Below are 25707 nucleotides of genomic sequence, written 5' to 3' on the forward strand. Positions count from 1 at the left end.
AGAGAGGATCAGGTTTTTATTTCAGGTTTCCAAGCAGTCGATTTTAATTCAGTCTACAGTGAATGTTTTCCTGTCTTCTTGCACATCTATTTCAGTGTCAAAGTTGGGAAGAAATGGAACAGTGATAATGAAAATTAGAAGTGTGAGTGTGGGTGAAATGGTGACCAGTGTTCCTCCTACTGTGGAGGCATTAAAACTAAGGAAAAAAAATAAGTGGGGGAGGGAAAAAATAAGCATTGTGTTAGTGGATAGCTCAGCAAATACCATTTATATAATGCATTTGTATCTACCAACAGCATGGAGGTGGACAAAATAATTGGGAACGGGGAGGTTTGCCTCTACAATCTGAAGGCAAAAATGAGCACTGTTCAACATTAAATGGACCAGCCTGTGGTCCTGGTGATTGGCACATGCTGTGGGATGTACTGCTGGGCTGGGGAGGAAGGAGGAGCTATGGATTGTGCTGCCTAAAGGGGGAATAATAGCAGGTAAAGTGAAAGGGAATCGTTGGTACAGTTTGGCAGCAGGGACTGCGTGTCTGAAGTAAACAAGAGAATGAGTTTAAACAGTTATTCCTGTTGTTTCTTGTAGCAAATGTCTTTAAAATAAAATAAATGAGTATACTTGTCCAGTACTATAGGTAATCTGCCATGGGTGGGGGTGCTTACAGGAAGAATTAATTGGTAACACAAAAAAAGCTGTGGTATCGTGTTCAGTGTCAGGGACACAGTGAATTGAAATTTAAAACCACTGAGAGCCTTCTGGCAGAAGAAGGGCTTTCACAGGGGAACTTTGGTAAAGCTTCCTGTGGAAACTGGGCACCATAATTTCCCTTGTCTTCTGCCTCGCCTTGCTGGGCACAGCTGCCTCCTCTTCAGCAGGCAGGAGGAGGGGAGGTGCCACCACCCTGCAGCCAAGGAGCTTCATGTTCTGGTGAATTAGCCTGAACCCTGCATGAACAAGTAGCTGGTAACACCAAAACCACATTGTAAGTAGGAGTCAAGATCCTGAGTCCTGGTCAGGGTGTCACCAGAAGGGGCTGTCACCTTCTGGGGTTGGTGTGGTTTTATGGTGAGTAGGGGCTGTGACTCAAACAGCATAAGGCAGAGCAGGTCTTCAAGCTCTAGGTATAAAGAGTTGTTCAGCTTTACATCTTGAATCTAAATTTAAGCTAGAGAAGTACTTGGGTTTGTGATGTGTGTTGCATTATAATTTTTCATTCAAGGTACTGTAGGTAATTTTTCAATGGGTTCTAATTTTGGCTAAAACTCGATCATGTCTTGAGCTGATTTTAGGAGGCCTGGAGGGAGTTGCTGATACATTTTGCCTGGGAGGGATGTAGGAAGGTGGAGCTGTGGGCATTCCCTTCTCTCTGGATCTCCAAAATGCAAAGCAGGCGTTGGGAAATGCCCTCATCCAATTTCTGGACTCTGCAGTTGCACAAGTCCATGCTCCAAGGGGTGCCTGGGCCTGGTTAGAGCAGGGGTGGAGTGCTCTAGAAGAGGTGGTGGAAGGTTATGTTGGACCTGACAGTTCAGAAACAGTGCTGGATGTATTTAAGCAATGTAGTGTAGGTAAATAGCAGTCAGCTAAAGTAAACATTGGAGTAAGTTGTGTGGAAAAGCACCTTCTCTCTGTGAAACTGAAGAAGCTTTAGTAGGTGGGAGGAGAGAGATCCGGGTGGGGTGGTGAAGCACTTAAATTGGGATGGGAAGGTCACAGTTCATTCTTCTTCTGCTGTCTTCTCTTTGGACAAGTTCCACGAATAAAGTATCACTTGTTCTGGGGTGGGAAGGAGTGTGTGTCTCGGGGGAGGTGGGGAGGTCTGTTTTGTCTTATCTGTGTCATGCTTTTCTATAGCATGACTCACTGATAATGCAGCATGTCTGCTACAGCAGTAGAAACCTATATGGTTTCTTCTCCTATGGAAATGGAGCAGGTGAAGATTGGCTTTCACTTCTGCAGGGAAACACTGTGCCCTGGTTTTGGAGATACTTGTGCTCTTGCTTTTCTTATTGTGGCTGTAATGTAGAGGTGTTCCTCCTTCACTGATGTTTGACACTGTTTTTGACTCTTTCTAGAAGTACTGAACCTGGTAGCTGACTAAGGCATCCTTTGAAAAGTGAGACTATGCCCATAAACAGTGAGGGGGGAAAAAAATGTTAGTAATTCTGACTTATGTGGGCATAATGCTGTTAAACAGTAGAAAGTAAGGACTTTCAGGATATCTTAGAGTAGAATTTACACAACTGTCACAAGTATAATGTTTTGCGTTGTAATTTTTTTAAAGAATTAGTTAATTTATTATAACAAGGGCTCAAAACATGAGCAACCCCATCTGCAGTTCATCTAGAATGACACAGCTTGAATGCACAACGATACTGTCTTTTTAATAAGTGGCTTTATGAATTTCCTTTATTTAGATTTCATCTTTAGAATCCCATGTTCTTCTGCAACTTGTGTTTTCTGAAGCCTCAAAATCAGCACGGGTTCTGCTGTACTTTCCTTTCCCCATGGAGAGGGCTCATTTTCTTCCTGGTCATATAAATGCCTGAAAAGTGTCCTCTCTACCATAGTCCTTTGAAACCTCTGCTTTATAAGGACACAGAAGATGCAGCTATTTTAAGGTTCCTTGATGGCACAGTGATCTGAAATTCCTAGGACTTACTGCTTCAATCTAAAAAGCTGAGGGGCTGGGCTGGTTCTTGGAAATGATTCAAATGCCCCTTTGAGCATCAGTTGCCTAGAACTGGGTTTGATCCTATGTCTGTGGTTCCTTTGAGGGACCCTAAATCTCCAGGTGTCTGTCCTGTGTTCTATTTAATGCAGAAACTGATGACAGCATTTAACTTGGGAGTTGCTTTTTGATTTATTTGGCCTTTTGTTTTATTGGGCAGAATTCGTTGTGGGTGAAAGACTGAAGAATCCAATGTAATTTTAATGATCTTGGTAATTTGATGTTAATTTGCTGACATGTTTTGTGTACACAGTGAGGAGCTAGGAGAATTCATGGAGGTGAAAGGTGCCAACAGCCCTGGGATCCTTGTGCTGACCACGGGCCTCAGCAAACCTTTTATGCGTCTGGATAAATACCCCACGTTACTCAAAGAGCTTGAAAGGCACATGGAGGTATATCTTATCAGCATTTATGTTCCAGCTTAATGATGATTTGACAACAATTATTTTAAAAGGTACATGTCCAAGATGATGGGAGCCAAAATTACATTTCCTTGCTCTTCTGTCAGCCTTCTAAAACATGGGCTGCAGTGGTTTAAAACTTAGTGCAGTAGAACGTCCTGTAAAAGCTAAACATTTAAAATAAAACTAGCCAGAGAAGTTAATATTCACTCCTAGAACACTCTTGCAGGGTCTTTGCTTAATTTGACATCAAATGACTCCTGCATAATACTTGAGGCTACTTTATGTTGTAGGAGTGCTGCTTCTCATCTTAGCACTCCAGTGGGGTGAACGTGTCACCAAAATAGTCCCTTTGTCTTCAGCTGAATGCTGTCAAAAGTGATCTTTGCAGCATGGGAGGTGTTTGAGGAGATATTTTGAATTTTGTAGGTTAGGTTTTGGGTCTGTGAAAGGAGAGAACTAGAAAGCATATGGGTCTTTGTCTCCTCACACAGTTTGGTTTGCCAGTGACAAGGGAACATACTCGTCTGTAAGGAAATGAGTTTGTGATGAAGTTAATGTAAAAAAAACCCCCTCTAAAATAAGCACTTCGTATCAGAATTTCAAAATCTCTTATCAGCTAGGTCTTGGAAAAACTTCTTTGGCTCTAAGTATAAATGGGAAAGTTAGAACTGATTTTTACTACAAGCAAGACCACCAATGTTTGATATAAGCATAAGAAGGCTGTGAAAAGAGAGCAGATCAGTCTACACCTTCTATTTTACAGAATTATTTTTTTCTTTAGTTAAGCCTCACTTTTTTAAAATTAATTTTACTAGAACTAAAGTTTCTATGTCTGTTTTCTCCATTGTTTTTAGGATTATCATCCGGATCGTCCAGATATCCAAAAATCCATGACTGCCTTCAAAAATCTTTCAGTAAGAGTGATAAAAAATAGATTATATATGTGAAATAGAATGTTCTCTAATTTCATCCCCCTTTATTGCTTTTTAAAGAGTGAAACTTTTTGTATAAATGTTTGTGTAAGAAGTTTTTGAAAGCTTGGAAGCTGATGCTGTTTGTGGGTGGAGCTAAGGATGGTAATTTGCAGCATAGTTAGAGACTATTGATGGAAGGGCCACACAAAGCATAAAATAGATAACATTCTATTTCACATATATAATTTCATCCCCCTTTATTGCTTTTTAAAGAGTGAAACTTTTTGTATAAATGTTTGTGTAAGAAGTTTTTGAAAGCTTGGAAGCTGATGCTGTTTGTGGGTGGAGCTAAGGATGGTAATTTGCAGCATAGTTAGAGACTATTGATGGAAGGGCCACACAAAGCATTTTATTACAATAAAAATGTTTTGTGCTTCCTTTTAGGAGTGTGTGCTTCTGGTAACCTGGAATTTTCTATTTTTCTGCAAAGCAGAAATCTTGTGTTACCTCTTTTAGGAAGAGATTTGGGGATCCCATTCTGTTGGGTGCCTTACAAACAAAAGGAACTCATTCTTGTTGAGAATTTCAAATGAATGGGAGGACAACTAGTAGAGGAGGTTGGAGATGCAAGGTTATAGACACCAATAGTTTGCATGACTATGAATTTGGAATGGTGATTGAAGTTTGGCCTATTGAAAGGAAAAGTAATAGCACTGAAGTTAGGAGAAACAATTTTAGAAGAAATATTGGCAATAGTGACCAGAATGAAAACACTTCAAGTAAAGTGCTGTCTTGTCTACTACAAGCACAACAGTAAATACAACTGTAGTGATACTTTTATCCTTAAACTGCTAAAAATGGCTAGAGTTGATAGAGAAGGTGTTTTTCCCCATGTTTGTTAGGCACAATGTCAAGAAGTAAGGAAGAGGAAAGAACTTGAACTACAAATCCTGACAGAAGCAATCCGTTGTTGGGAGGGAGAGGATATTAAAACCCTTGGCAATGTGATTTACATGTCCCAGGTGATGATTCAGTGTGCTGGAAGTGAGGTAATGTACTTCTCCTCTTTACTGTTGGTCTTTCATTCAGTTTTGAATAAAACTAATTATAATTATGCAGCAGAAATAACCAGAATGCGTCAGAGTTACTAATCTAGACTAAAATCTTTCTTTATTGATTTCAGGCTTTTATTACAATACCTGAAATAAATTTGCTTGAAGGTGGATGGTCTCCTCTGTAAAATTTACTGAAATGTAACAGAAAATAGCAGTTATAAACACTGGAAGATGGTTTTGGACTGTTTTCAAAGTGCATAATTGAGCAGGTTTTGCCATGCGTAGTTATCGTTTTGCATAGCAGTTATTGTGGCCTTTTTTTAAATACCAAAAACTTGCCAGTTTTGTATTGTAAGGTGTTTCAGGCACATTTTTTTTCATTGCTGTTTTGGGCACTTTGCTCAAGTAGTAAATTTTGAAATACAAGCTTGAGAACCAGCTGGTTTGAGGGAAATAGAGTAAGAAGAGTTGAATGTGACACTGGAATGTCAGGATTGATTTAAAAAAGAAAACAAGATAGACAATACACAAAGAAGAGATTGTCCTACCAGAAATAATGTAGAAATAATCTTAAAAGCAAGTGCTAACAGAAAGGAAATGTTATACAGGTTACTGACATGGTTTTACTCAGCTGGTTCCCTGTCAAGTCAGTGAAGCTTTGAATGTGGTGGGGGCTTTTGAACTCCAACCTCATTCAGTCCCTTTCCTCCCCTAGAACAAAGTACTTTTATCTTTCTTTATATGACTGAATATTTAGCAATCCATCACCTGATATTTTTCTTTCAGATATATTGTTTTGCAAAGATGTTAGAAATTGAGATGGTTGCTTTGTCAAGGGATATATTTGGTTTATTGTTAAAATTTAAACATTATGCCTTAATGCTTCATTGTTTGTAGCATTAGATGAAGAGTGCACCTTATCTTCCTTCCATAAAAAGTACCCCCAAAACAAAACTACAAAGTTCAACTTCAGAAATGAAACCAGCAAATTATAGACAGAAAAAAGAGTGGTTTTGTCACAAATAAAAGCATTACAACTTCAAAAATGAAACCAGCAAATTATAGACAGAGAAAAAATGAGTGGTTTTGTCACAAATAAAAGCATTACTACTTCTACTTTATATTCTTTTTCTACTCTGGGGCATAAATCAACATCATTCAAAAATCTGATTTCTCCTATTTGAGAATCCATTGGTCTTGACATTACTGTAACAGCACCCATCTAAATGACATTAATAAATATATCCAGTGTGTAATTTTGGTTTTGCTGAAATGGTGGAACAGTTGTTATCATATTAAACAAGGTCAGTATTTCACTGTAAAATTTGTTTTAAAATATTCGACTGTACTCTCAAACAGAAAATACTTTTCAAACAATAAATCAATATTTTTATTTCTATGGAGAATCACTTTTGCAGGAAGCAAAGATTTGTGGAGTAATTATGGGCTTGTAACATTGATGATAGTTTTAATGATATGGAACAGAAAAAGGGGGGAGGGGGCTTGTGATGTTGTATTTACTTTTTCATTTTCTTTTTTTGATAAGGAAAAGAATGAAAGGTATCTTCTTCTCTTCCCTAACATTTTGCTAATGTTGTCTGCCAGCCCAAGAATGAGTGGGTTTATCTATCAGGTAAAGTAATACATGTATATTAATGTTAATTTCTCCAATAAGAGTTGATTATCTGTTATAAAACTCTGATCTAGAAGCCCAGGATTTGATTCTTGCTGCTGTGACTACTATCAGAGATGGTTTTTTTTACCTGAGTAGTAGCTAATGAGAAGAAATATTGCTGGCTTTATGGATCTACCTAGGAAAACAGTTTTGTTGTACAGGTTTGTGCTCTTTGAGTGCTGATCAAGCCTTACACAGCACTCACTTTCCTTCATGTGACCCCTGAGAGGTGAGCTTAAAGCAAATGCACAGCCCATAACTTCCTGAAATCTTCATAAATGCTCTTCCAAGTGTTGCTACGTGGTTTCCAAACATCACAGTAAATCAAAAGCAAGGGAAAAACTGCAACAAAGTTCTAAAAGTTCTAGAAGGATTTCACCTGCTCTAAGTACTGCTGTAAGTCAGGCTCTTGTGATTTCCCTGCCAGGAGGGGATGCTGAACCCTGCCCATCTGGGGTTCTTACGTGACCCAGCACAGCCAGACACAAACTTTGGGACTTTTTAACTTTTAATGAAGAGCAATTACATTCCAAAATTAATGTTTGGCTTCATATCTCGTTGCAGTAGGTGGTTGAAGTGGACAGGCAGGTTTCTGTTAGCATTGTGCCACTCTTAAGAGGTTTTGGCCAGGGCTTTATCTCAACATTGGTGGAAAAAGAACAGACAAGGCAGGTGAGCTCTGTATTTCAAGTGGCACATCTAGAATTTCTGATGAAGGTAGAATCCTGTGCAGTGGTTACAAAGGCAACTGACTGGAAATTCAGTGTGTTGAAAGAAAAACTATGAAATTAAACAATCTGGCAAGCTTTATTTTGCTTTCCTATTGTCCACCACTGATGCTGCTTCTGTGTGTTTTGCTGACTTTGTACTTTGGCTTGAGCTCAGGCTCTTGGACTTGAGCATGCTCTCTGCTTACAGAATGTCAAGTGATTTTTAGTTTCCAAGCTTCTAAGAAATCTTTGTCCATTCTACAGTCATTAGGAAAGAAAAAAAAATAGGAGTTGGTTATTTCTTTTCCTCCCATTGGGGCAGAAATTCCACAGCACATAGTATTTGCACTTTTGCCAGCCTGTGCTGAATAGTGTTTCTGTGCAGGAAAATACAGGATCTGTCTTAAAGAACTTTAATAAAAGTTGCATTTTTGGTAAAGCCTTTCATCCTGTCAATATTCAGTCTTATTTATTCCCCTGTGTTTCTATCTTATTTATTCTTTTGTTTCTAGAAGGTTATAAAGTTACCCAAAGCTGACTTGTTGTTTCCAACTTGACTGGGTTTAAAGTGAGAGGTTATCTGCAAAATTAATGCTTTCTTCTCAAAGTTCACAAATTTAAAGGTGTTTTTAGTGCTTTTGGGTTTTTTCCCCCCAAATATCTCAGGAAGTGAACTTAGTAATGGGATTATTAGAGACATAAATCTTCAATTACTGTATTTTTCAAAGTGAAATCTTCCTCTCTAAACCTCCTTGTACCACAGACATTATTTTGAGAGATGGTCAAGCAGTTTGCAAACAAATGTGCCTACAGATGAGTCTAATTGCCTCTACAGATTGCCTCTAATAATGTAATAGGGATTTAAACCCATCAGCCTCTGTGTGTGTTTGTCAGTTTACTGTATATGTATTTTTTAGAGCTTGAAGTTTATATATTCTTTCCTTGGTAATGTTTTTGTGAGTTTGGTTTTAACTCCAGTGTCACTGTTTTTTTTAGGGAAAACTGCCAATGACAGGAATGACTATCACAAAGCTAGAAGACACTGAAAACCATAAAAATTCATTTGAAATATCAGGTATTGACTAATTCTTTAGGTACTACTTACTCCAGGATATGCTATTTCAAATGTCAAATGTTCTGTCTGAGCAGAGGGAAGAAGTGTTTCATTGTGAGGGTGACCAAGCACTGGCATTTAAGTAATTTTGACCCTCCCAAGCAGCAGGCAGCATCACACATCAGTGCTGTGAGGCAGAAGGGAGAAAGCTGTTGATGGTGCATGTTCTTCAGGGGTAGTATCTATGAAGACCAACTTTATCCCTTTTTATGACAGCAGATAGGTGAAATATATTGTGTAACTTCTGTATTGTAGCTTAGAGACTCAAGAATGACATTTTAGTTTATAGGGTGGCTTTCCTGGAGAAGATGAAGCATAAAGCTACTAGATGAGCCTCTCTCCTCCATCTATTTCTTGTCATTAAAGGTTGTGTTTAGTTATTAGAAGTAGGGGAAAAAATAGAACTCCTCTACTTGACACAACAATAAATACCTTGCAGAAATGTCTGTTACAGTCTGGAAAAATGAGATGCTGCTGTACTGAAAGTACAGGTTAAAATTTTTACTTAATACTTAGGGGATATAATATTTTAGGGAACTAATGTCTTTATAATCATGCCATATTGACTAAGTTGTTCTTCTGTGGTTTCCTACATCTTTCTCTTTTCTTTCACCTAGGAAACATGATTGAGAGGATACTAGTGTCTTGCAATAACCAACAAGATTTGCATGAGTGGGTGGATCACCTGCAGAAGCAAACCAAAGTCACAACTGTTGGGAATCCCACCATTAAACCTCACTCTGTGCCATCTCACACGGTAGGAAAGAGCTTCTGGATGGAGGTGAATGAGCAGTGTGTGCAGAATTAGGTTATTTGGCAAATATGTGAACTTTTATTACTATGTAAAGGATTTTATTAGCTGTTAGTAACAAGAACTGAATGTTGCTGCTGTAGTTTAATGGGTCAAAAGAGGATTCTGGTTTTGTGTGAAGAAGGAATAAAATGCTTAGATCTCTTAACAGTCTTAACAATAAAAGAATATTAATTATCATTGCTGCTTCTATTTTGACCAAGCAATACCTCACCATCTTTTAAGTATCCTTAAAACAGTAGGCTTTAATTGGTGATGGACTTGAAAGGCTGTGGAGAAACAATTGCCTTCAGTACTTTCTTTTGGGCTCTGCATTTGAGTTGTTGGGTAGGAATGGATGTCAATTCAGCTCCATCCTTAGTGGTGAGAGAGGTGAGAGCTTGTAGCTCTTTTCTTTAGTGTGTTCTCTGTCTGTAGAGGACAACAGATTTCTTTGAGCTCCATTTTCCCAAATAATAATTCCATGTAAAACTTTCAAAGGCCAACTGTAGTAAACAAAAGCACTAGACAAGAAGTGGGATTATTTCACCAATCCTCAATGATATTATGTCTTTATTACAATGCACTTTCTTTCCCTTCCCATCACTGTGTCTTTGACAGCTTCCTTCCCATCCAGTAACCCCCTCCAGCAAGCACTCTGACAGCAAGCCGATCCCGCTGACTCCTGCCTACCACACCCTCCCTCATCCCTCCCACCATGGAACTCCACACACCACAATAAACTGGGGACCTCTGGAGCCTCCCAAAACTCCCAAGCCTTGGAGCCTGAGCTGCTTACGGCCTGCACCTCCCCTACGGCCTTCAGCAGCTCTTTGTTACAAAGAGGTGAGATGGGGCAGCCCAGACACAGGACTCTAGCAGGCCTACAGTGGAAATTTAACTTATTTTTGGTTTGACACACTTCTATTTTACCATTTTGTGCATTTTTTTATATAAAGATGATTTAACAGCCCATGTGGAATCAGTGGTAATGGAGCAGTGAATGTTTTTTGTTTCAAACAGATTTAGTCTTGCAGCTCAGAAAATACCAAGATTTGTGAAAAGAGGCTTCTGCTGCCTCCCCAGAGTGCTCCCACTTATTTCCACTCTTTATGCAGTGAACAAATAGGAATATTTTCTTTTTTATTACCTTTTTTTTTATGTTGATCCTCCAGGCTTATTGCAAAGTAAGTTATTTGCTAAGCCCATTGGAAAGCTTGTGGAGTAAGGGATCCTGTGGTGGTTCAAAGTGCTCTGTCCTGTTCTGAACAGTTGTGGTATAACTGACTCTTGGTTCCTCAGTATTGACCACTGCTACTAGGTAACATTAGCATGTGGGGTTCTTTAAAAAGGAATATATGTAGTCTTTTTGTACTCAAAAGCATCTGATGACTACTGTTGCTATTAACAAGAACAAAAAACCTTAGCATTTAAGGTGCTGTTGTATTTATTTAATTAGTATATGGTGTGAAACAGGAATTGGTTGAAGAGAAATAAAAAAGTGGTGGTTTTAACCACAAAAAGCTAGTGGCAGTAGATTGTTTTGTAAATTGTCAAGAAAATGTTAGATTTATGTTGGAAATCTGTGTGTATATAAGGAGGATGATGTTGGATGCTCTGTGGCTTGGTGCTATCTCCTGTTTCATTGTCTTTGTCCTGTGTTCTCCTGACAACAACTCTATTGTGCAGCATCAGGGCCCAAAAAGAATCATTCTGTTACCCTTAAGAACATTTTATTCTGCAAGTATGGCATGGTGACAGAAAAATTTTCTTTTGTGGACATTTAAACTGCCATTTCCTAGAAACTGCAGCCTAAACACTGTGCCCCCAGTGTGGCCTGGCTGTGTTATTTTGTGGTGGCTCTTTGTGTGTGTGTGTTACTTTTCATTTATCTCTTGTAAATCCCCTAAACAACAGGGCAAAAGTGATAGATAATCTGCAGTGGGAGGTTAGTATTTAGACTTAGTTGCTACAAGAGGTTCTTCTGTTTGGCTGTACTATATGTTTGTTTTGTAATTTAAGTTCTATTCTTTTCATGCTTTCATATATAGGGCACTAAATGCTCCAGTGTGGTAAAATTTCAGTCATCTTTGCAGTGTTTAGCCTACAATAATGTTCAAAACCTGCCTTCATCTTCTTTGGGCTGTCCTGCTCATTCATCTTTTTACTTTCTTCTTCTGTATTTTTTTTAGAGGATGTCTTGTATCCTTAAGGTAAGGGGTAGACCAGAATATTCCTTTTGTTCCTGTAACCTAGCACTGTTCCTGTAAATCAGCATGACCAGATTTTGAGCAGAAATCCTCTATTATTTCTTGTGGGTTTTTTTTTGGTTGGTGTTTTGTTTTGTATTTCTTTTTTCTTCTGTAGAGCTTTGTAAGAACAGACCTAAAGATTTACAAATCCTTGCTTTGAGGAGTATACTACTTACCAGGCTTCCTTCTTCGATCCTTTTTTACCTGCTTCTGAGTAGCCAAGTGAAATGGGTCATCTCTCTAAAAATTAGGGAAAAAAACCCTTTTGTTAACATATCCCTGCCTCTTCCCTTCACTCTAGCTCCCAAACAGCCTGCTCCTCTATTTGTTGTGGGTTTTTTTTGGCTGGTGTTTTGTTTTCTTTTTTTTTCTTCTGTAGAACTTTGTAAGAACAGACCTAAAGATTTACAAATCCTTGCTTTGAGGAGTACACTACTTACCAGGCTTCCTTCTTAGATCCTTTTTTATCTGCTTCTGAGTAGCCAAGTGAAATGGGTCATCTCTTTAAAAATTAGGGAAAAAAACCCTTTTGTTAACATATCCCTGCCTCTTCCCTTCACTCTAGCTCCCAAACAGCCTGCATGCTTTTGCAGCAGCTTTTCTGTGTATTTCTGCTAGCAGGACAGATAAAATATTTGCCTTTGTGTATAGTTGGAGGAAGGGTAGAGAGGAAATCTGCCAGTTCAGGCAAATCAAACATGCCAAAAAATACTCGTAAACTGAATTTTGGTGCTGTTACAAGATTTTTTAGTTAGTAACTCCTCTATGCATCTTAGAAGTTAAACTTTTTAAATACTGTAGAGAAGCTCTACTCTTTTTATTTTTCTCCCCCCCACACAGGATCTCAGCAAAAGCCCTAAAACCATGAAAAAGCTGCTTCCCAAACGCAAGCCGGAACGGAAGCCGTCAGATGAAGAGTTTGCACTGAGAAAAAGTAAGGAACTTGAAGGAATGTCTTCATGATACAAAGGCCAGAATTAACTTCCTTTTATATTCTATGGAATCTAACTGTATGGTGTAAGCAAGACTTGAATTTGCATGCAGACATTTCAGTTCAGGATGATTTATCCTTACAGGAAGGTATCTGTTTAGGGGAAAAAAAAGTACTGCAATTACAGTGTCCTTTCAGATGTTGCAGGATGGGGATTCAGTGGTTGGAATGCCAGCAGTGAAGCTGTTAACTTGCAGATTTAGGAATGATTAAAGAACACTTAGTGAGAAGAGATAAGATTTTTCCCTAGAAGCTTCTGTTACCTGTTAGAGCTCCTTCAACCTTTTCCAGACAGTGGAACTGTAAAAATTTTTCACTGAGGAACTTCTATCAAACTTAAAGCTGATTGATGGACAGGTTTGGGTTTTACTGCTTATCTTCTCTGGAATCCCAGTGGTTTATGGGCTGTGTCTTGAGAACTCCTGTGTCAAATCAGCATTGTAACAGACAAAGCAGAATAAGGTATTGCAGCTGAGTGCCCTCACAATACTCATTTCAGAAGTGAAATATTTGTCCTGCTACTGTAATAATATGGTGCTGCATTCTAACCAGAAGAGAATCCACTTATTTTTCCTGCCTTGAAAGAGAAATAATCTGTACTTTGCAGTACCTGCATGTCTTAAACTGTAGGGAAGCTATATTGGGTCAAGGTAATTTCTGCAACCATTACTTGTCAGCTGATCCTGACAGATGTTTGGACAGTTGACTTTTCTTCTGGTGATGATAAATCACAAAAACATAGCAGGATACATTGTCTGGTAGAGAATACTACTGAAGGCAGTTCAGACTCATGCAGCAAAAAATCCTTAAGCTAGTTTTCTCAAGGAGGAAAAGAGAAAAAGTGCTCTTAAAAGAAGAAATTGTGCCCTGCACAGACTCCTTGTTCCACCTGAGCTGATGGTGTGTCTAGATGGCAGTTGGGCTGGAATTTCACTGCTGCAAGTGAACAATTTGGCAGTGTTTTCACTGAATTCCACAAGGAGATTTGCTGTGCAGCTCTACCTTTAGGAAAATCTTGCCATCTTATTTTGCCATCTTAAGCTTGAACAGTTAGATTTTTTTTAAAAAGTGCTGTTTCTACTTTAATGTCTGGGAAGTTGAATTACTCCAATTTTCACAGATAGAATTATGTGACAGTGACACCTTTTGTACTGCACACTGGACTGAAACAGTGCTGATGTGATTATTGTGCTGTTAATTGTGAGTTTAATGTTCAAGAGTGTGCTTTAGAAAAGGATAAATGTGATATATATACATACATATATATATATACAAACCCCAAAAGTTTTCAGGTTTTCTGTTAATTAATATTCTGTTCCTCAATTTCCTTGATTAAATAATGAAACAGTATGTATATAATAACTGGGCTGTACAGGTTTTTCAGTGTAATGGCTGTTTGGTTTAGAACCAGAGTGTTCACACCTCATGTTTTGTGCAATTTCAGATGCACAGAATATTTCTTGAATGTGTGGGTAGTTACTCTGACTTGCTTTTTTTTTTTTCCCAAGCATTTCAAAATAATATTTTGTCTTTTGAAGCTGTTGCTTTTGCTCACTGAAGCTTGATTTTTTTAAAATTGGGATGATTAAGAGAATTTTAAAGAGGTGATCAGGCTGAACTTTGGACTCAACTGGAACTCAGAGATTTACAAAGGCCTTTTTGTATTAAGAAGCATAACCATAAAATTCTATTTTTTCCCATTGATTCCAGGTACAGCTGCTTTAGAAGAAGATGCTCAAATTCTTAAAGTCATTGAAGCATATTGCACAAGTGCCAAAACACGTCAAACACTAAATTCAAGTAAGTTAGAAAGTACTGAAATGACTCACAAAAACACAAATTAGTTGGCAAAAAGAGAGGTTTATGTTCTCAGACCTTTTCAAGTATCAACCTAAACCCAGAAGAAATAATAACTTATTTCTGACTTAATATCAGTGCTGAGTGTCTTAAGTATTGGATGCCAAGGACCATAGTTAGAGACTGTAATTCTCTCAGTATTAAACCCCCCAACAAACAAGAAGTGACTAATTGTCATGGTTTGAAAGTGCACAAAACTTTCACTAATGAATGAGAGGTGTCTGGATATGAATCTTGACAGTTGATCAGTTTGGTTTTTTGAGAAATTTCAAGAAGCTGGTAAGTAGAGAGGGGGATTGAAGAAGCAGTCATAATTTTGGAGTGTATTTTGGTCTTGTTCTTTTCAACAAAGACTTCCTCTATGGAAAAGTAACACAGGCTTATAAAAATCTTATCTTTTATTGCTGCTAGTTGTTTTTAGTATTAATTACAAATTTTAATCCCATCTCATGATTTCAGGAGAGACCGTTCTCAGATCTGTGTGTTTCTTAAAGCCATTTTTAGCTTCTCAGATCAATACCTAGCTTATTGAAAACCTGTAACGTGCCTCTGGGGTCCTACTTCATTTAATCCAAATCAAGGTTGCCCTGTGGAGTTCCTCTGTGTTGTAAGTAAAACGTTGTGCAAAGCAGGGGAATCTACCAGCATGTGTTCCATGTACACCAGGAAGGAGAAAATGCTGTTGCTTTTGTTCCTCTTTGCACAGTTTCTGCACTGTTGAACACCAGTTTATTCCAGGGATTCTTGGAACACAGTAAAATGATCCTGAAGTACTGGGCTGGTTTTCCTGCTGTCAGGAGCTAGAAGAGTGGACGTTATAACTTACTCAGTGTCCACTAAAGCTCTTTAAATTGGAGCTGTTAATCACTGCTGCTGCTTCCAAGGGCTGAGAGCTCTGTGGCAAGAGCTGAAAAGTCTCAAAATGCAACTTAGTCCATGGATTTTCCTAAGACATGGCCACTTCCTATTCTACCTTGAAAAAATCCAGCCACTTTGTTATTCCTATGTAACTTAAAATGGGAATATGGCCCTTTTATTACACTGTAGAAACTTTTGAAGTAACAGCAAAAACCTTCATCTTAATTTTTCTGTCTCGACGAGCTGCAGGTCTCCAAGGTGGTAAAATCAGCTACTACAACATCATTTTTAATGAATATCCATCTATTTTGTAGCCCTACAGTCATTACTGTAGTGTGTTTAATTGGATAAAGAATGTCTTCAAAATTCTGCAGATATACTGTTGTTCCAAACAGACTGCAATGAGATGATTGCTGTTTAAACATCTCAGCCATAATCTGTTAATTATTTCCGAGGATAATGTGACAAGAAATGGTTGGGGAAACATTTGCACTTGCACAGTAGTGTGTGTGTGTGTGCAGATGAAAAATAGATACGATTTTTTTTTTGCTTTGTTTGCCTATTTTTTTTCCTTCCTATGTATATTTAAGAAATATACATAGTGCTGCAGGTATCATTGCATACATCAGAAGCCAGCAGCTTTTATTTGCTAACTGCAGCAGGAAACAATTTTATTGATAAAGCACACAGCTGCTTTGATGGGGAAGAGTAGTGTTGGCATCTAGGTTTCAGGAGATCCATTTGTAGACTTGAATTGGAAATGGGGAATGGAATAATCATGCTGGAATTGTTTCTGTGGGAGCCCTAGTCAATGCAGAAGAACAGAATGAAAGAGTTGCCTGTCATCTGTGAAGTACACCCTTCTTTTACATGCTCCTTTCCTATGTCCATGTTAATATTCTGCTTGTCCCTTGCAGCACTCATTTAGCCATTCTACCTGCCCCTTAGTCCAAAGCCCAAGAGATGCTGCTTTTGGCAGAGCTGTGACACCAGTGCAGACTGGCAGGGAGTGGCATTAGAGCAGAGCAAATTTCTTCATTCATTGGTTAGGTGGGGGACAAGTGGGAGTTTAATTTGGGGAGACAAAGTATTGAATTGGGAAGCCAGATACAGATAGAGGCCTGTAGGAAGAGGTGTGAGAGGATCTGGAAGGGACCAGACTGTTGCTTTTGGCCTCTTGGCCCTTTTTTTTTTCCTAGGAATTAATTTTCTACCTGGTTAAATAAACAGCAAGAGGTACAGGCACAGGCAAGCTGTACTGTGACAGTCGCTTGAGTGGCTGCAAGGTGTTGCTGCTGATGTAGAAGGTCAGCAGTCCTGCTCTGCATGAGAACCTTTGCTTTTCCCCCTGCATTCTCTTCACACAGCTCGTGGTGACACGAGCACGTCTGTGGCTGTGTTGTGAGCTGGTGGGGCAATGACCTGATGGAAAAAAAAAATGAAGAATCTTTTGTAGGGTTAGTTCTAATCTGAAACTGTTCCCTGAGCTGGCTCACCAAGCAGCTGTACAACTCACTGTGTCATTGCAAGGGAGGGAAAGGATGGAGGTACAGATGTGTGATGGGGAAGGAGCTGTGGCTTTTCACATCACTGCTGGATCATGCTGGCTTACTGTGTTTATTGCTCTGCCCCAGACAAATCCCCTCAGACTAGAACTGACTCTGTACTTCAAAAGAACCTAACTCCCTCTTCCAAAAAATCTGCTTTCAAACGAGATCTTGGTTATTGAAAATTCTCAACTACTGAGGCTGCCTAGAAGCTTAAAAAGCAATTAAAAAAAATTGTATTGTAACAGTTCAAACATTATTATTTGCTGATTGTAATTTATACCTAAACCCCAAACAAATTTAAAGAAAAAAAAGAAAAAAAAAAGAAAAACTTTGGTGCCTTTTTAACAATATTTTCTCTTTTCCTTCTCTTCCCATCACCTTTTTTTGCTTTTCTTTCATGTGTTTGGTTGTGGCTATTCCTTACGTTCTCCTCCTCATCCCACCTCTGCCTATCCACATCCCACCATTTCATTCCACCTGTCCATCCTTAGCATGGCAAGGCACTGACCTGATGCATAATCACGTCTTGGCTGATGATGACCAATCAAGTCTAGACTCCTTGGGTCGTCGCAGTAGCCTTTCTCGTTTGGAGCCTTCAGACCTCTCAGAAGACTCTGACTATGACAGTATATGGACAGCCCATAGTTACAGAATGGGGTCTACATCTCGTAAGAGCTGTTGCTCATATATCTCTCACCAGAACTAATGCACTTCTGAGCTTTTTTTTTTCTTAACAAATGCTTGTTGTATCACAGCCTGCTTTTCTTAGATGTTTTCTTGCTGTTCCTTGTCTCTTTAATGTGATATTTTAACAACTTCTGAGGGAGCTTCTGAAACTTCAGTTACACCCGGTGGAAGGCTCTATTGCCAATTCAATACACGTACAAACAAGTCATTCTAAAAAAAAAAAGAGTATATCCTGTTAAGGATGATATTTCTTGAGGTTTTTTTTTAACTGACAGTTGTTAATTTGTAGCTCTGAATGGTCGTCTTCTTATTTATTTATTTTTCCTTTGACTTGGTCAGTGTAGCAACAGGTCCTTTCTTTTCTGGGGTTTGGTTTGGTGTTGTTTTTTTTTTTTTTGCTTTGGCTACAGGTGACTTTTGTATTTTGTACTGAAACCATACTGGTTTGGGAGCCAAGTGATACAGAAATACCTTAGTGGTAGCAGCTGGATTTTCTACATATTACTATCCAAACACAAAGCTGATAGAACAAGAAAAAAGCAGCTTAAAACCAAGCAGTACAAGAGCTGGAAAACCATTCAGATAGTCACGTTTCGGGCCACTGATTCAGAAGAGCATTTGCTAATTAACAAAAAAAAAAGATGGTTTTGTACTGCTGCCTTTTCCTCATTGCTGAAAGGATTCTGGGAAGGACCACGCTGCTCTCCCTCCACCCCAGTCTGGCAGTTGTCCTGAAAACCCAACTGTCCATGCTCATGACATGATGTTTGGATAACCTCATGCTACCTGTGGTCATGCTGTCACTTTACTGTGTGCAGTGGTGTGGCAGAAAGCAGGGTCCAGATGTTCCCTTGCCTGTTAAAACACACAGCTGTCCCCTCTGTCCCATTCTTCTCACAAAGCTGAGAGGAAAGTGGTTCCCCTGATGGAGGCTGGAGAGTGTTGAGCATCTGAAACTCTAGGTACAACTGTGATCCCACTGGCTTGTTTGAAGTTCTGAATAATGGAATGCTTGGCTTGTGGGTTGTACTGTTTGGAGCGTGTCTGTGACAGATGTGTAACTTCTCTCACGAGCAGGGGTGTTTTCAGCAGCAGCTCCTCACTTCCAGTAGTGTTGGCTTGTTAGAGAAGTGTAAGACATGCTGTGCACAGCTGAAGGTCTCCAACCTGCACCTGGGGCACTGCTGGATGAAGTGTGTGTGTGTGTGTCCTGTCTTGTGGCATCCAAACAAAAATGACATCTTTTCTAAATCTCCATTAGCACTAGGGAAAAAGCATGTGATGAAAGGGCAGAACAGGTCTCCTTTTCAGCAGGGTCCCCAGACACAGTTCCCTTGGTCCTTTTCAAGTGAGCCTGTTACCCACTGTTCAGGTGTTGCTCCATGAACCAGCTCAGAATAATCATCATGCAATTAGCTGCTGCTACCCCATCACACTGTTCCAAAGAGAATGAATACTCTCCTGCAGGTTACATGATCAGAAAACTACTAATTACTAGACGTGCATGGTTCCAGAAGGTGGTCAGCATGGAGGAGCTATTTCCAAGCAGTTCCCATCTGCAGATTTGCATTCGGTCTTGTCTGCTCATCTGCTTTGTGCCCTCTCACTCTGGTTTGGCATTCAAAACCACGACCAAACAAAAGCAGCAGCGTGGACCAGGGAGGGTTTTCATGGGTGGGTTTTACTCCTAGACATACATGAACCTTAATGACCAGGAATTTGTGTATGTTGAACTGTTTTCCAAGTGGAGGAATGTTGCTTAGAGAAATGTGTGCTCCATACCATTCCACAGCACATTTGGAACCCGCTTCACTCCCCTCTTCCTTTCAGTCAGTTTTTGGTCTTTTTTTTTTTAATATCTATGGAAAGTATGGATTGGTTTGTTTTGTTTTTTTTTCTCCCTGTTTCTTAAGCTGTAGTGGTCTAGTTGGATGATATTTTCTGCATTGGATAAAGAACAATTTTTATGTCTTGTTTTCCATGTTGTATAGTGTAAATATGAGTTTGTAATACGGTTGTTGCACTTGAACTTTCCTTATCACACAGAATGTTTTGTTATCCAGATCCGAAGATTTTACTGACTTTCTATGCACCAAAGCTTTGACGGTTTACCACCATTAATTACTGTAGCATTTTAAGTCATTAAGTACTACCATAATTAGGATCTCTCATTCTGTATCCTCATATTAACATCATCGCACATTTAAAATCATTCCACGTCTTCAGTGTTAGAGGCCAGAAGCTGTTGTGAACTGATCAGGAGTATTAATACAAAATGCTTAAAGGAAATAAATCAAAAGGCAAATGTGGAAATGGTGGTATTCAGTCCAAAGGTTCAGTGTTTCTATTTTTGTGGAACTTTTAGTCCTGGTAATAACAGTACCTTATGTTTATGCAATTCTGTAAATGACACGTGTACAGTTACACAGACACTGGAAGGATGGAGAATCTCAACTGGAAGGTAGGTTCAAGCCATTGCCAGCCCCTCTTCACCCAGCTTTTACACAGTGTTTCCATAATCTGCCATAAATTGGAACAGACCAATATTGAAATTGGGTGTTTTGCATCACCTTGCCAAAACACAGTAATGTGTATATAGTGACGTAAGCATAGAAAAAATACTCTTATTGTGCACTTCATTTGTGACTGGGAGAAGCCATCTCCAGTAGGTGACTGCCTTTGGGAAATGCAAAATGGATGTATATCTGAATGTTGCATTGTACTGTACAGTATGCATATTGTTTGTGGCTGCATCTACCAAGTGTTTTGTTTTCTATACAAAGGACATCTGTTATGTACAGTTGAAATAAATTTTGCATTTGCTAGACCGTGACTTTAATATTTAATTATTACACAGGGGGAAAGGACAGCATAACTTAACTTCCTCTTCTCCCCTTGCCTCCTTTTTCTCCCTCCCTTCTTCCCGGAGGAATCAAATGCTGAAGTGAAAGAGGTTTTTTGACACGTGTGTGTAATCTTTGTTTAATGTCACTGACAACTGCAGGAAATTCAGTGTAATGTAAAGTACGTATCCTCTTCTTCCTTTAGTTACTACTGAGAGATGTTGCCATCTAGAGAATGTTCTTCTGTTGCCTCCCTCTCCCCTTAATTGATTTTATATTTTGTTTTCCTTTTTTGGATTGGTGTCTTCTTGGTAAAAGCAAGGGCTGAACAATCTAAAACTTATTTCTGCAGATTTTGTTACAAGAAAGAAATTCTACAAATACACTACTGGTTTCTATAACCTCACATATTGCAAGATTTAATATTACAACATATCTCTCTTTAAAACAATTATCTTTAGTGCTTCTACTTAAAAGATGCTCATATTTGAGTGAATTGAAATGAAATGATAATCTACATGCTAAAATATTTCCCTCAGAATGAACAAAATAATTGCCTACTCCTGTTAAAAGGTCATAGCTTTTTTTTTTGGCTATGATTGTGGTAAATCAGATTTTAGCCCCACAGCCCTCTCTGGTTGAAAGTTTTTTGTATTGGTTAGTGAAATACAGGAAGTTTGGTGGGATGGCTCTTTCCAAATGTTGTCTTGGAAATCTCCCACCTCTTCAGATGGTGTATCTGTCTTTCAGACTCTCCATCCTGTTCTGCTGTGACTAACACATATGGAGTTGTGTGTCTTTCAGTCCACTTTAATTATTTCCATTCTACTTGTCAAAACATTTTGCTGTAAACTGCATAGATCTGTCATCTGAATTGTGGGGATTTTTTTCCTATTATCACTATTAGTTAAAAAACCCCAAACTACTTCATGCCAAAACCTTTTTTGTTATTTCTAAGAATTTGCAAATCAAATGTGGATTTTGTACAGAATCCAGGAGCATCATTTTTAGGATTGTTCATATTAGAACCTCAGGAAAGATTCAGTGAGAAAGAGAAGGTTAATTTTACAGGTCTAGTCATCAAATTTAACAGCTTTAATATAACTAAGGCAATGAATCACTGAGTGTTTTAATTTACAAGTAATTCTTACTTGTCTAACATTTACTTCTCAGAAAATATACATACCAGTGGCTAATGGTAGATCTAAATAGCTGTTCAAGCACATCCTTGTTCTTCACTGGCAAGTCAGACTTCTGTCTTAGAAGCTCAAGCAAATAATTCAAAGAGCTTCTTAACCTTATGAAGAGAGCTTAGTAAAGTTGGTGAAAACCAGCATTGTGTTTTTACAAGTACTGTTTCTAATTTATGACCTTGATTGTGCCTTGTTCCTCTCCTAATCACAACAGAGCTATGAAAAAGTGAAGAAAACAGCAATGTTTAAAAGCTGTGCAACAGAATAATTGCTGATGGCCTCAAATTAGGCCATGCCTTTCTTAAAATTAACCACCACCCTCGTGTCTGACTTCCAGAGCTTAAATTAGGACCCTCATAGTAGCTGGAAGAAGGGAAACTCTTTGTAGATTTATTTTTTTTTTTCCTTAACTAGTTCCTTTGGTTGTTTTTATTTTGGTGATTTTGGGATTTTTTGGTTTTGTGTTGGTTGTTTTGTTGGGTTTTTTTGGGGTTTTTTTGGTTTTAAACTAGTTCCTTTGGTTGTTTTGTCTCAAGGTGATTCAGACCCAAAGCTGTTGGAGGTCAATATAAACAGTATCTTTTGGCCTGTTTGACTTGGAACGAGACTGAATAGTCTCCCATAACAAAATTCATCATGAAACTTGGATGCTTATGGTTGAGGAATGGCAGATAGGGCAAACTGAAGTAACTTTTGATTCTTCTGCCCAACTTCATGAAAATGTCAAATATGTCTCAAAGAGGTGCTTTGGATTATCTGAATTACAGGAGCTTCCTAGACCCTCCTTTTAGTAAAACTCTGTGAAATACCCACTGTGCTATAACAAAGCCCTGTCTTTGTGTCCAGATCTGTAGCTTATAAACTTTTGTGGAGAGAAATGGTAGCATAGAGGAGAGACAAGAGCCTGCTGGAGGCACAAGGTGCCATTTAAGGAATACTTTTGAGTGCAAGTAGTGAGTTGATTCTGAGTTTTCTTCTAGACATATATTTGCAAGAAAAAAAATCTTTTAAAAATATCAAAATGGTGCAGAAAAACAGGACAGTGAAGTACCTGAGTTTTCCGACAAGAGCTTGCTGGAGGCACAAGGTGCCATTGAAGGAATACTTTTGAGTGCCAGTAGTGAGGTGACTCTGCTTGAGTTTTCTTCTAGACATATATTTGCCAGAAAAAAATCTTTTAAAAATATCAAAATGGTGCAGAAAAACAGGACAGTGAAGTACCTGAGTTTTCCCTCTAGAATTTGGCACGTGGAGCCTGCTGGTGCTGTGCCCATGCTCATGTGGTGGGGGGGTCCTTTGCTGCAGGGTAGGTGTGCTGAGTGCTTGGACCTTTGGTACTTAGAAACTGCTGGTGGGGTTTAGGGGAAAAAAACAAATCCATAACAAACAAAATCCAAAGCCAACCAAGAGGAAGGAGAAAGTGGTTTAGGGTGGTTTGCCCACAGCAAAACTCAAAGCAAACCAAGATGAAGGAGAAAGTGGTTTAGGGTGGTTTGGTTTTTCCACAGAAGTACAAACAGGAAGAGCAGGAAGGGTTCTGGGACACAAATAAGCTGCTTGACCAACAGTACCTGAGTGCTGAAGGGAAGAGTGAAGCTGCTGATGCCCTGAGTTCCCCAGCAGCTCAGGGTTTGGGGCACAGGAAGGGCAGTGGGCACAGCAAGTTGTGCCCACGTGTGCTTTGTGGTCTCCTCTGTGCAGCACTGGTGGAGGTTTTGGGTTGGGTGACACTGCATTGTGTCCCAGCAGCACTCACTGTGCTGGGCATGCAGCAGGGAATGCTGGTGCAGATGTGTTTTCCATGCCTCTGTGTGGAGAGCTGCACAGCCAGGGTGGTTTTTTTTGTTTAAAGCTGTCTGCCCCATGCTGTTTGTGCTTTGCAAGGACCCACGTTACCCTGACCAGGCAAAGACAACTGGGTGCAGCTAAAATGCAACGTGCTGCTCCCTTTGGTTGAAGGGAGAAACACGTGGCACTTCTCTCCCTTTGGTCACCATCTCCCTTGGCATGTGCTGGGCTGAGGTGCTCCACATTTGGGTGGGGAAACCCAAAATGTAGTGGTCTGGTAGCAGCTACTGCCAACTAACTCCTAAAATAACATTTAGCTCTGTGTTCTGTGTTACCTCCTGGGCTAATAGAGCACTAACCCAGTAAATAAATAAATTTAAGGCAACTTTTTACAGTTGGAGGCTGACAGCACAGCCAGGGAGGTGCCCTTGAGCTCCACACAGGGTTTGGATGTGCCTGTTTTATAGGCTGTTCATTCCCTGGAGGAGAAGTGGCAGTGGAAGGGTGTTAACCCTTAAAAGATTTCTTCCCTCCATCAGATGAAGAACTTGCAGCTTTCAAGGACGAGATTCTGTTCTCAAATTTGCAGTTATATTTATTCCCTAAGATTTGGACCATCACACAGTGATTGATTAGATCTTTCCTGGCAGCTTAAGGAAAGTGTTTCCTCTGTAAAAGGACATTTGTTGCTGTTTGCTGTAACAGTTTAAATAGCTTAACACGTGCTGCTAAATTACAAAGCTCAATGTTAAAACTGAATTTTGGTTAAAATATGGAAGAACTTCAAGGCCCTCTCTGCTGTGTTTGAATTCTGAACAAATGCTCAGAGAGCAATTTATTTACAGACCTTCTTTAAAAAAATAAGCTTGTCATTTGTTGCAGGCCAATGAAATGCTGTTCCTAGAATACATACTTTATGTATGAGTGGATGCACATCTCTGAGCTGTAGATTTATCTATTCAGAGCTACTTCTGAAGAATCTAGATGTATTATCTCAATGTTATAAATTGTAATGGTTGTGGGAGGTGTTTGGGAGATGTTGAAATGTTTTGAGGTTTTATTGTCAAACCATTTAAGGGCTTTTAAAAACATTTGTTAGATATAAAGTATATATTTAATTTTATCTTTATAGGACTAAAAGACTGTAAATGGATGAATATGTGTGCACAGACACACACAATTGTGTCATTCATGGTGTTTTAAGGGAAAGGGCTTTTAACTTTTTCATTCTATTGTTCTATCATTTGATGCCACTGATCTGCTCCTTACTGTTAGAATAATGAGTTTATATTGGAAGTATTTCTTGGATTTGTTATCAGAATCTGTCCTTGAGGCTTAAATTGCTTCAACACCTCTATTTTTGAGTCAGAAATGGGGAATTTGTGTAGCTTTTAGTGGTAGTTGAGCAGTGCACTGTTCCCTCAGCATCCCTGTCAATGACACAGGAGTTATGCCACCAGCAGGACAGGAATATCAGACTTTTTTTTGTTGGAGTTGTAAAACTGTTGTTTCACCTGTAAAAAATGTCAGTAATGTGTGTGTGGAGGGCAGGGGGGAATGGAAAGTGATACACCTTGGTAACACAGGGGCATCCCCCAGTGAATGAAATAATGGTCTGAAAAATGCACCATTTGTGAGTGGCTCATTTGGCAATTTATTTTTACAACAGGTTCCCGGAAAGAATCAGCTCCCCAAGTCCTGCTCCCAGAAGAAGAAAAAATTATTGTAGAAGAAACTAAAAGTAATGGTCAGACTGTTATAGAAGAGAAGTAAGAACATTTAATCAACTCTTCCACCTCCCATCTCCCATCCCAGCAGTGTGTGTGTGGGGTATTTATAGTAGGGAATAGGTGTATCCTGTTCCAGAAGCTGCTCACACATCCTTGCCTTATTATAAATCAGGATAAGAGACAATATCTTCTAATTTAAGTTTGAAATTAGCTGTGAGCTCTTGGGTGGGTTGGGTTGGTTTTAAATGCATTGAACTGTGTTGTCTGATAGAAGATTTAGATGTGTATTTCTGAAAACTGTTGTAACACATCTTTTTTTTCATTTTAGAAGCCTCGTTGACACAGTATATGCATTAAAGGATGAAGTCCAGGAGTTAAGACAGGTTGGTAGCTTTATACATTTATAGCAACATGGAGAATGGAAAGATGGAAGGATTATTATAAAAATATAGCTTGTAAGTGGATTCACTTTGGCAGGAATGAACTTGAATTTTGGACTATACTTTTGAAAGTAAAACCTACCAATTGTGACAAAACCCATCCTCTTTTCATGGTTGTC

At 39.0% G+C, this 25707-nt stretch overlaps 1 protein-coding gene across 1 annotated transcript in view; it reads left to right on the top strand.

Moving 5' to 3' along the window:
- LOC103771507 (rho guanine nucleotide exchange factor 7) overlaps positions 1–25707 on the top strand; it is a gene marked incomplete at its 5' end in the record, with an annotated part of 34290 nt that overhangs the window by 6260 nt on the left and 2323 nt on the right. Inside the window, 12 exons of the mRNA XM_008938807.1 lie at positions 2991–3129; positions 3996–4055; positions 4958–5104; positions 6657–6743; positions 8492–8570; positions 9227–9366; positions 10021–10245; positions 12492–12585; positions 14353–14442; positions 17399–17575; positions 25088–25187; positions 25477–25531. Of these exons, the coding sequence (XP_008937055.1) occupies positions 2991–3129; positions 3996–4055; positions 4958–5104; positions 6657–6743; positions 8492–8570; positions 9227–9366; positions 10021–10245; positions 12492–12585; positions 14353–14442; positions 17399–17575; positions 25088–25187; positions 25477–25531 (1393 nt within the window). The remainder of the gene's footprint in view (positions 1–2990; positions 3130–3995; positions 4056–4957; positions 5105–6656; positions 6744–8491; positions 8571–9226; positions 9367–10020; positions 10246–12491; positions 12586–14352; positions 14443–17398; positions 17576–25087; positions 25188–25476; positions 25532–25707) is intronic.

Source organism: Merops nubicus, unplaced genomic scaffold (assembly GCF_000691845.1).
Source record: "Merops nubicus isolate BGI_N331 unplaced genomic scaffold, ASM69184v1 scaffold8434, whole genome shotgun sequence".
In the NCBI taxonomy this organism is placed as follows: Eukaryota; Metazoa; Chordata; class Aves; order Coraciiformes; family Meropidae; genus Merops; species Merops nubicus.